Genomic DNA, 11210 nt, shown 5'->3' with positions numbered 1-11210 from the left:
GTACATGTGTGCTTAACTTTATAAGAAGCTGCCTCGCTGCTGTGCAAAGGGACTGCGGCACCAGCACGTACGTGGGGATGTCTAGGCACTCCATAGGCTGGACAAGATCTGCTGCCATCAGTCTGTTTAAATGTTAAAACATTCTAAAGGCTCGTGGAATTAGAATGTGCATTTCCCTGACGACGAATGACCCCAGCCATGTTTTCCTGAGTTTATTTCCCACTTCGTATCTTCTTTCGCGAAGTATGTCTAAATCTTTTGCCTGTTTTTTTTAAAAATATTTATTTATTTATTTGACAGACAGAGATAACAAGTAGGCAGAGAGGCAGGCAGAGAGAGAGGAGGAAGCAGGTTCCCTGCTGAGCAGAGAGCCTGATGTGGGGCTCGATCCCTGGACCCTGGGATCAAGACCTGAGCCAAAGGCAGAGGCTTTAACCCACGGAGCCACCAGGTGCCCCTCTTTTGTCTGTTTTGTACTGACTTGTTTATTGAGTTGTAAGCATTCTTTACGTATTTTGGATACAAGTCCTTTGCCAGATACATGGCTCACAAACATTTCTTCCCAGTCAATGGGGGATTTTTCCATCCAGCTAACCGTGTCTTTAAAGAGCAAAGGTTTGAATTTTTTTACGAAGTCCAACTTATAATTTTATTCTTCTACAGATCATGCTTTGAGTGGCTTATCTAAGAAATCTAAGCCTAACTCAAGGTCACAGAATTTTCTCCCATGTATGCTTTAAATACATGCAGTTTATTTTATATCAATCATAGCTCAACAAAGCTGTAAAAAAAAAATAGGACTGGTAGTCTTTAGTGGGAAAGCGTTTAAATGATTTCACTCTGGCATTTTGCTAGACCCCAAATAGTCATCTCTCCACAGAGAAAGGTTAGAATTTGTAAGTATTTTCTAGAGGCATGAGCATATTAAAATACTAACGTATGGAGAATTTTTTAAAAATTAAAAAAAAATAAAAAGAGTGTTTGGAGAAGACAGCAGATACAAGGTTTGGAGTAAGGGCTGAGATCAAATCCTGGTTCTGCCACTCCCTTCCTGTCTGTTCTCAGGTGGTCCCTGCACTTCTCGAGTCTGGGTTCATCATGTAGGAACTGGGACGGACAAGCACATAGCCCAGGTCTCTCATGAGTCACAAAGCAGCACAGAGCCTCCTGGAGAGCTGTGCCTGTCGATAAGGGCAAGCACCTTTCTCTCCTATGTAGCCAGACCCCCAAAAGGGCCCCTCGTTAGCGCCCAGGGACTCTCCGCTCCTGGCCGGCAGTGAGAGACAGAGCAGAGCCCTCAGCAGGAGCGAGAGGCGTGAAGCCAGACGCACCCCCAAGCCCAGGAGACGTCTCCCCAGACGGCTCAGTCACGACGCTGGCCGCACGATTCACTGTTCAGAGCTAAGTCATCTTTATTGTGATGAAATCTGAAAAGGCAGTTACATTAGTTACACATATACACAACCAACTCAATAACCGTTAGTCCGAGAGAACATTCCAGAAATACACAGGAGGATGTATCCACAGCACAGCTCACAGCCATACGAAGAAAGGCTACAAGGGAGATGACGGCGTGCTTACAGAGTCCACGAAGCCCGTCCTCGCCGAAGAACAAGGCTGTCCCGGGGAGCCAGTCGCCCCACATCCGGCCAGCCTGGCCCCTCCCCAGTGGGTGGCCCCACGCAGGCTTTGGGGGGCTGCTGGACCACAACACCAGCTTTGGCCACCAGATCCAGGCACATCTCTAGGTGAACAGTGGCCTGCAGCCCGGCGGGGTGCCTCTCCAGTTGGGTTGGGCCCGGGCAGCCAAGGGAAAGGTGGGGAGGCCCCTCAGCACACCCCGCGAGGAGCTGGTGGGGGCAGGGGAAGGACCCCCGGCAAGGAACAGCCAAGCCCACTTGTGCCCTGACTCGTGACGCACCAACACTTTGGTCGGTCTGGCTCCATGACAGGCCATACTGGCAGGGAGCCCGTGGGCCGGGCAGAGCTCGGAGGCTCCCAGGGGCGGGCGTACGAGGCCGAGATCACGGCTCAGTTCCCCGGGGTTGTCCCGTCCCTTGGTGAAGGCTAGCGGACATGTATGGGAGGTCCCGGTCACATGTGGCTAATCTGGGGGAGACATGGTCTCTTCACTGGCCGAGAGGTCCGAGCCCCCGAAGGAAGTTCCCTCAACTCTCAGCAGCTCCCACTCTGTAACGGGCGCGCGAAACAGCGTAGGGGGTGCATTGCAAGTCTCGGGACGCCGAGGAGAATGCGGCTGCTTGTGATGGTGCTGTCACTCCCTGAAACCGCAGCTAAAGACAAAACTCGTGGGAGGGACATCTAGGTAGAATGTTCTAGAACCTCCTTGCCCATGGCCACCATCACTAGCCAAGTCTTGGGTGAGCCTCAAAATGGCTGCTTCGTGTCCTCGCCCAGGGCCCAGGCCGCCGCAGCCCCGGCCTGTTCTGTGGGAGGCCCACCCTCCGGGCTCAAGGAGAGCAGGCAGGAGTGAGGGAGGGAGTCCTGGCCCAGCTGGGCTGCGCCTCCGGCGGGACAGGAGTCTGGGCTGGGCCTGGCTGGGGGACGCACCAACAGCTGGGTCCACGCACGGTCCCCTCTTGGCTGCCCTGGCCTGGCACGGGGCTCTCTCCTCCAAACCAGGATGAGACCCCCAGCAGCTTGAACTCTTCTTCTGGTGTGTCACAAGATTCCTCGAGGTGACATCTCTTGGGTCAGAGATCCTTCCAGTCCTGTTTTCGTACTGGCCACAGGATGGCTTCCAGGAATCACAAGCAAGGAGTGGGGTGGGGAGTGGAGAGGCCAGAGCGTTCACACCAGCCGGTCGGACTGCCATCGGCTTCCCTGTGGGCGCTCCTGGGATGGGGCTGGGGGACCAGGAGCCCGGCCGCCCAGTCACGACATTCCCATCACGCCCGGCCTACGGTCACCAGCGGTCCCCACCTTCCAAGATGGAGCCTTCAGGGACAGACAGAAGTGGTCGCAGGGCTGTTGGGGACCAGGCTCTCCCGGCCCTCCCACACCCCCCTGGTGTCCAGCACAGCCCCGGGTCACAGCGTCAGGCTGAGGGGCACCTCTCAGGAAACCCCCAGTTCTCTCCGGGAAACAAAAAAACGAACACGAAAGCCCAAAACTTCCAAACTCACAGGTGAAAGGCCACAGAAAGTCTGTTTCCGTTTCATGGAGAAACCATGAATCAGATCATTCTCTGATCTGAAAGTGATTTCTGTACCTTTCTTGGAAATGATCGTGCCCCTCCTTGGGGTTGGCTCAGGCTGCGGGGGGCGGAGGGGACCCCAAGGGCAGGGCCCACACGGGGGAATCCCTCTCTGGCTCTGGCACTGTTGCGGTGCATGGGGTTGGCTCCACCCAAGTCCCAGGACTAAGAGCCGCTCTGGGAACGGTTCAGCCCGCGTGGACTCTGTCTTGGAGCCGGGAGCACCCACAGCTGACTCCTGGCCACCGCTGACCACCGCACAATGCTGGACTTCTGCCGGTGTAGCCCCCAGCGAGACAGGGCACAGCGATCCCCTCTGGACTCCCATGGGGCTGGCGCTTAACGCACAGCAAAGCAGAGGCTCGTGCAACCCCCCACCCCGCTCCTTCCCGCAGGCTGGGCTCACTCTGCCCTCAGGCAGCTCAGAAGCCCCCGCACTCCGCGGGGTCTTCCGAAATCCCGGGGTGGGGTATTTCTGAGCCAGTGCCTGAGAAGTTCTGCCTGGAGGCCCTGGGAGGGATTCGGGGACTTCCTGGGAGGAGGACACCTCCACCTGCCCGGGGCGAGCGTGGCTTCCGTCCCACACGGGAGTCCGCTAGCCCACCGAGGAGGAGGAGGACAAACAGACACGCGGCTGTCAGGAAAGTCAGAAGCAAGAGGCTGGGAGCCCGCCTCAGTGCATGGCGCACGGGAACGCGAGGTCACTGAGACAGGGAAACACAGCAAGCCAGCGACCATGGGCTCAGCCGGGCAGAAGCTTCTAGAGTCACTCTTCCTCCCGTCATGAGACCCCCCTGGGCAATGCAAGGCCCCGGGGAGCATGTACCAGAATCACACTGCGAAGCCCGGCCTTGTGCCTCACAGACCCTCACTCGGCCCCCACGAGGTGCCACTGTCCCCAGCGGCCTGGCGGGAGGTGTTTCTAAGAGCCTGTCTCTGCACAGGGGTCCGCGCCTGCCCCTGTCCAGGGTCACCGAGAGTGCTGTGGCTGCCACGGCGGGTGCTGGGGGAGGAGGCACAGAAGGACGGGGAGGCTTGGACATCCTGCTTTCCCTCGGGCTCTGTGACCTCAAGGTGGGCCCTCGCAGGCGTGGGCTGGGAGCCGGGTGGGGGATACCCACGGGTAAGCGGGAAGGGCCCGCACTCCCTCGGGGGCCTCCTGGAAGAGGAGGTGGCCGCATCCTCTCAGAGGGGCACCTGGATGCGGGAGGGGACCCAATGAAACAAGCTCGTTCCCAGCCAGGGCTTGGGGGACACTGAAATGCCAGCCTGCTCTGCCCGGCCCGACAGCCCTGGATCCTGGCGGCTTACTCTGGCCACACGACACACATGGGGCACGGCACACACACTGGGACAGGGATTCACGTCACACTGCACAGAGCACACACACCCCACAGCACGAGGGACGGACAGACAGAGGCACACACAGACTTGGCTGAGCCGGGGACGGGGTGTGGGGGCCTCCTCTGGGTCCTAGCTCGGACGACAAAGGCCACGCGTCCTGCTCACCCCCCTTCCAGCGCCCGAGCCCCACCTGTCCACAGACGTCGAAGGCAAGAAGAAACCCGTGTCCCAGGCAGGCCTGGGCACTCGGGACTGTGACTGGACGTCTTCCAGGTGAACATGGTCGACTACGACATTATTCACAACCAGACCTCGAGGGCCCAGCAGACTCACCTCCCAAACATACACAGAGAAAGTACAATAAATACAACGCCCGCCCCCCATGTCTACTGGGGCTCCCGGCGGGTGGCTGGGCACCCCTGGCCGTGGCCTGAGCGGTGCTGTGCCGGGGGTGGTGGGGGGGTGAGATGCCTTCTGCTGGGGGGTCCCGCGGCGGGGCAAGCAGGGTGTGGGGGGGCCCCGCCAACATGGGGGGGGCCGGCATCGCGCGTGGGGCTCTGCCCAGCGCTGGCCGCACTCTGCCTGCCGCTACTCAGAAAACGGCGGGAACATGCCCAGGTCCGCGAAGTCTTCGATGTTATAGTTGCCGGTCCCCTGGGTCGGATCTCCGGGCATGGGCAGCATGTCCTGCGGGAGGGCGGAGAAGAAAGCCACGGGGTCAGCTCATCGTCCCGGGCACTCGCACGCCCCAGGAGCCCAGCCTGCCACTCGCCCTCGTGCTCATCCATCCCCCTGCCCAGGGGGCAGCCCCGCGATGGGCTCCGGGTGTCTGGGGGACACTCGGGGTCCTCAAATGCCCAGAGATGGGAAGCTGCTTGCCCCTGGGACTGGTGTCTCAGCAGCTCAACACAACCTCAGGACATAACCCGTGTCCGTGTGAGGCTGAGCCAGGACACCGGGTGGACAGGGACCCTGCGGGGTGGTGAATCTGGCCGGGCACCCAGCAAGGGACCCATGGCCGATGCTCAAAATGCAACATAAACTCAGGGCCAGGCTCGTGCGTATTGTGAGGGCACAGCCATATGCCTGTGTGGTCGGGCTTCACTTCCAACAAGCCCCTCAGGTTCTGTGGGCCTCAGACTGCCCACCTAGAGAATAGCACAATTTCAATCCCATCTGACAAATTTCTCAAAGTGTGTTCTGTCAGATTCCGGCCCATGAGATACTCTTGGAGAAAAGAATTCAGTGGACGAGGGAGTTTGGGAAATGGCACACTCTGCCTACCTCCTAAAAATCCTCAGTGCTTATGAGTATAATAAAGGCTCTGATAAGGACCGCAGGCAAGAACCTGAATAATTTGCTCAGTCAGTGTTTCTCGAACTTCTCTGACCAAGAATTCTTTTCAGCCTCGTGAGTATGAACAACCTGGTTGGGGAATTCTGCCTTACACGTGGCTGTGAGGCATAAGGACGGAGGAGGGAGGTCAGAACGCTGCCCCTCTGGAGATCGAGAGGGACCTCTGGGTTCTAGACCTTTGCCTGCGGAGAAGTTGCTTGGCTGGGTGGGACAGGTGCTAGGGACAAGGAGAGTGGACCTTTCCTTGGGAAGGTGGGGTCACCAACTGGGGGGCCTCCAATCCCTCCCTCCATGGGCTTCCTGCCCATCCCTGCTTTGCTGGGCAGACCTGGAGCTCTGGGCGTGACGGTGACGGGGATTGTGGTGCCTCGGCTCTAGGGGAGGAGCTCCTCACGCAGGCCAATGGGACAGGCCAAGCCTGTGGCTCAGGGGTCATTGACAGGCTCAGGCCTCCATCTGGAACCTTCCTCCAGGGGAAACTTCTGACTGAAGGTGGGGCCAGGGAAACCCCGTGGGGACCAAGCACTGCTCTGAGGGGCTGTCACAGGATCCCCTCCAGCTGCACAGCTAGGTCAGGGCTGCCATCTCGAGGGATGGCCAGGAGGGTCTCCAACAATGACTGCTGTGAAGGGCCCAGGTGTCCTCAAGCAGGGAGAACAGCTGAGGCCTCAGCTCCCGGCCCCTCCCCCCAGGCTGGGCCAGGACCCGGACCCCTAAGGACCAGTAGGGGCCGCAGCAGAGAGCGAGGGGAAAGGAAGCAGAGAGAAGGCGCCGGTACCTACGAGAAGGCTGTGCTGGCTGGATTTACCTGGAACACTTCGGTCTGGCCGGGCTGCTGGTGCGGGTGCTGATCGCCGCTCTGCTGGCCGTGGTGCTGGCTTTGCCACTGCGACCAGACTTCCGACGGCCGCCCTTGGAACTGCCCGCTACTCTGTCCACTCTCGGCTGAAAGACCCGACGTACAAGACACCGCCTTTAACAGCCGTGTCGCGGCCCCACGAGACCGAGAGCCACGGCAGCCCAGCGTGCCCCACGCTTGTGAACGGCGTGCTCCGTCGGGCGGGCGGGACAGCGTGTGCACGGTCCCCCGCGTGCTCGCAGGAACCGGCGGGTTACAGGTCTCCTTTGCACCACACGGCTGGGGGGTGAGACCGAAGCAGGAGCTCCTGTCAAGGGGTGCAGGGACGTGGTGGGGGGCTCTCCCAGGGCGCCCTGCCGGGGGCAGGGGGCTCAAAGCCTTGGAGCCCTGGTGCCCTGGGTGGGCTCGCACGGAGCTTGGGCAGGGGCGTGTCTGGGGGGGCCCTGAGCGTGGGCGGAGACAAGCCCTCCACACAGTACCCCTGCAGGCCTCCGGAGGGAAGGCCTCTCTGCCCCTGCAGACCCCTTGTCCCCAGGCTGCTCTCTGCAGGAGCCTGACTCGGCCGGAGGAGGAAGTCACCTCAGTGTGCCCTGAGCTCTGCTACCCTCACAGGTTTCGGGTAACTTGCTGAGGCCACACGTGGCATTCCACGAGGTCCTTCCACAGGCGCCCAGAGCCACGGCCTCTCCTCTTGCCTCCGAGGGTTTCTTAGTCCCAGACGGCTTGAGACCAAAGGCACTGGGGTTCAGACCCGAAGCGCTTCCTCGTAGGAACGAGCACGGTAACGTGTAAGGATGGTGGCCTGGCCTCTTACACCTCACAGGGAACACACAACGGGGGAACCCAGTAGGAAGCAGGGGCACAAACCTGTCTAAACTGCTTTAAAGTTTCAGCCTAAGAGGATGAGCTATCCGGAGGCTCCGCCAGAAAAGCTCAGGAACGTCTCTGCTCTTCCCAACGGCTCTGCTGCTCCCTGCGGGCCACCCTCCTCCCTGAGGACGGACGCTGGGCTCCCGGAGCTGAGGCCACTAAGTGTTCAGGGAGAGCCCCAGCCTCCCCCTCTGTCCCCGTCTCTGTCTGTCTCACACACACATATCTGACACACGACCCGAGACACGAAAGTTACAACAGAACACCTATGTTCTCCCTACGGCCACCCGACGGGTGCGGCCCGAACTCCGCACGGCAACAGCTGGGGAGAAGAAGTCAGGCCCCTACAATCAGACAGGGGCGAGACTCCCTGCTTCCGGATCAGGGATTAAAATCGACTGTGCTCACAGGACTCTGCTGTTTAAGAAAAACGCATCTTCTCCTCACGCTCACAGATCCCGAGGCCAGGGGACTTCTCACAAAGCAGCGTGTCCGCGGGCCGGTCTGGGTATCCAAACGTCGAGAACAGTCCACGCAGCAGCGCCGGGGGCAGGGGCGCAGTGAGGAGGCCGCCTGAGGCACAGGCCGGCCCACCTGCTGCCCGGGGAGCGTGGAGGGGCCCGGTCGCCCTCGCAGGAGGCGATGGCAGGGCAGACCAGGGGAGCTGTCATAATGGACCTGGCAGGGGGCGGTGGTGGGGGGTGACCGCTGCTCAGGAGGCCCCGCGCGGCCCCCGCCGGCCACAACAGCGACTCCTCGCTGGGGTCTTGCCCGTCAGGAATTAATTCGCTCCACTTTTCCTTCCAGCTATGGCCACCACTGAGTCCCCCTGATTCATACGCGGGGGTCCTGGGCTCTGGCCCCAGCCCAGGCTTGGTGCAGGTGTGCACACAGGCGGGAGAGCGGGACGGTGCCTCCGGGGGAGCTCACAGCACGGCGGGGGAAGGGGCACGGCAGCACCACGCGGGCGGGAGCCACTGTGACCCGGGAGAGCGGCAAAAGTGCCATCTCTCAGGGGGACACCTAACTTGTCCCAAAAGTAGAAGAGCCCGGACAGTCAGCAGCTGAGCGGGTGCCGGGCTCAGGTGGCCCCGTCCAGGGACCTGCAGGTGGTTCCGGGGATAAGGGTCCAAGTGTGATGGGCTGAGGGCGAGCCACAGCTCGGGTGTCCCACAGTGAGGGTGGCAGGAACGCAGGGTTCCCAGGCACGTGGAGGAGTGGCCTGCACACGCCTGCGCAGTCAGGAACACGGCCGTCCAGGGCCGAGAGGCAAGGAAGGAACTGGTCAGAAGGAGGCCACTGCGGGGATGTCCGCACGGTACACGGTGCCTGAGTCCTGGAGCGTAGGGTGGCGGGAGGAACTGACAGAGCCGGTGGATGGCCAGGAGCCCTGTGGCCCGCGTGTGGTCCGCGTGTGGTCCGCATCTCCGCTTGTTGGATGTGCGCCGTCTGCTTCTCTAGGCTCCCGTCCTGGGGCCACAGCCAAGTCTCTGAGAAGTGCCCGGCATCCCCGTGCCTGAAGCCAGCATCTCCCCTCTCCAGACTGTCCCCGTGGGGAAAGCCCAGCGAAGGACGCTCACGTCCAGCCCACGGCCCTGAACACCGCACCTCTGGGCCCGTCTGCTTCCCTCCGTCCCGGGCCAGCAGCGGTCTCCGGAATCCACAGCTCCCCCTCATCTTCCTAAAACTGCCCCAAACCAGCCCAGCCCGCCAGGGCCCCGAGAGCCTGTGCAGCCCCACTTCTGCTTTGCACCCATCCTGCCCCCTGCCACCCCTTCCCAGGTGGCCCACCTGCCCCCAATCACGGACCCCCTTTGCGCCCGGAGGGCTCTGCCCACGTCCAGAGCCCCACTGGATGCGAGCTTCCCGAGCCCACTCTCCGCTTGCGTGGCCTTATGTCCTCTCAACCCTTACTTCTGCTCCCACGGACGCTTCCCGGCACTCATCGGTGCGGAACCGGGGACGGGAACACACGTTCCCATGTCAGTCAGTCTCAGGGACTGCCGGAGACCGGGCAGACGGTGGGGCCAAAGCCTGGAGACCGATGGGCTCGCTTGTACTCAGCACACACCATGCACGCTTGCAGAATCCATTCTTACACTGCCGGGAAAGGACAGGCTCTTCTTGAGTGTTTGCAGTAGAAAAAACAGTTATCGGGATCGCTTCGGGAACGGCATAAAGAGCCGAGGATGGGGGGACGTGGTACTTCTGGAAACAGGTGTGTGCTGGGCATCGACCTGATCTCACTTCCTCTTCCCTCTGACGCGGAGACGGCCGCATCTCCCACCGCTCCCAGACAAGGAACTGAAGCCTCGGGAAATCTGCCCGTCCACCCGAACTGCCGGAGCCCCCTTGGAACCAAGGTCTCTCTGACACAGGGCTCGCGTGCGTTCACTTGGGACACTGACAGTTTATATCCGACGCCCACCAGGCCCCGGACACGGACACGGAGCAGAGAGCCTTGGCCACGGGGGCAACTAAGCCCAGTTCTGCGGGGGCAGCAGACGGGGGTCCGGGTCATCAGGACGGCCCCGAGCGCGGCAAGGGGGTGTACGCTGCGTGGGGGGACAGGGAAGCGATGTCACAGCTGATGGTCTTCCTCGGGAGCGTCTCCCCGGCCGTGACCAGCGGGCTGCGTTCACGCCGTCAGATGGGAGGGTCCCGGGGAGGCCGTTCTTCCGGCCCCTGTTACGGAGTCCGCGTAGCTCTGAGCCGCACGCGTGACCTCCGCACTCACAGAACAGCAGTGACTGCGACACGCAGCGCCGGGTGCTCTCAGCCCAGACCCCGGCCCGTGGAGCCACACCGCCCAACCACAGACCGACGCTGAGCGGGCTAGAAATGTGGCCTGCACCCACGATGCGGCCACAAGCCACTTTCTGGAGAAAACCCCAGGGGTCACCGACATCCTCAAACGCCGTGTTGCTCTGGAAGCTGCGTGTGTACGGCTGCAAACTGGGAGCTGGGCTCCGGCCATCCCGTCTTTGTTCTGCCGGCTTCCTGAGCCCAGTCCGGGCTGCTGCGGCCCCGGCTGAAGGTGGGTGCCCTGTCAGCCCCGCGGCCCAAGCAGAGCGCGCGCGGCGTTCCCACTGTCAGGGCCAAGTGGGTGGCCTTTCGGACCAGACTTCAGAACCCAGAGAAGCGTGTGGGTTCCTAGGTGGCAGCAGGGAGGGACGGCATCTTCCTCCCAAGACAGTCGTTCGGCGTCCGAGGCCGTCAGGTCACTTGCTGATGGTTTCCGGTGAGCTTCTCCTGAGGATCCCAGAGCTGCGGGAACTGCTGCTCAGAGGCCTTCTGCGGCCGGGGCACAGTGGGTCTACCCAGGGTGACCCTGATGTGCAGGGGACACGTCTAGAGATACCTCTCGCGATCATAAATGCAAGGGGGCGGGTAGGGGGGGCTGGGGACACAGCTGAACAGCCACACGAACAAGGTAGCTCCTGAGACAGAGAATTAACGTGGCTCAAAACGTCCACAGCACTGACGCTGGGAGGCCTCGTGGACAGAGTCAGCCAAGAGCATCCAAGTGCCAGCTTGTTCTAGAAATGCCTCTGGGTGGGGCTC

At 61.2% G+C, this 11210-nt stretch overlaps 1 protein-coding gene across 7 annotated transcripts in view; it reads right to left on the bottom strand.

Annotated features, from left to right (window-relative positions):
* Positions 1-1387: 1387 nt before the first annotated feature.
* ARNT2 (aryl hydrocarbon receptor nuclear translocator 2) overlaps positions 1388-11210 on the bottom strand; it is a 144069-nt gene continuing 134246 nt past the window's right edge. For 5 of the 7 annotated variants that reach the window (XM_059371427.1, XM_059371429.1, XM_059371428.1 and 2 more), the window contains exons 18-19: positions 6726-6862; positions 1388-5248 (exon numbers count right to left, since the gene is read on the bottom strand). In XM_059371427.1, the coding sequence (XP_059227410.1) occupies positions 5150-5248; positions 6726-6862 (236 nt within the window). In that variant the 3' untranslated portion in view covers positions 1388-5149. Of the gene's footprint in view, positions 5249-6695; positions 6863-11210 lie in introns of all 7 variants that reach the window. The other 2 variants (XM_059371433.1, XM_059371434.1) reach the window with 1 other exon arrangement.

Source organism: Mustela nigripes, chromosome 13 (genome assembly GCF_022355385.1).
Source record: "Mustela nigripes isolate SB6536 chromosome 13, MUSNIG.SB6536, whole genome shotgun sequence".
Taxonomy (NCBI): domain Eukaryota; kingdom Metazoa; phylum Chordata; class Mammalia; order Carnivora; family Mustelidae; genus Mustela; species Mustela nigripes.
This window is presented reverse-complemented; position numbering and strand designations above follow the sequence as displayed.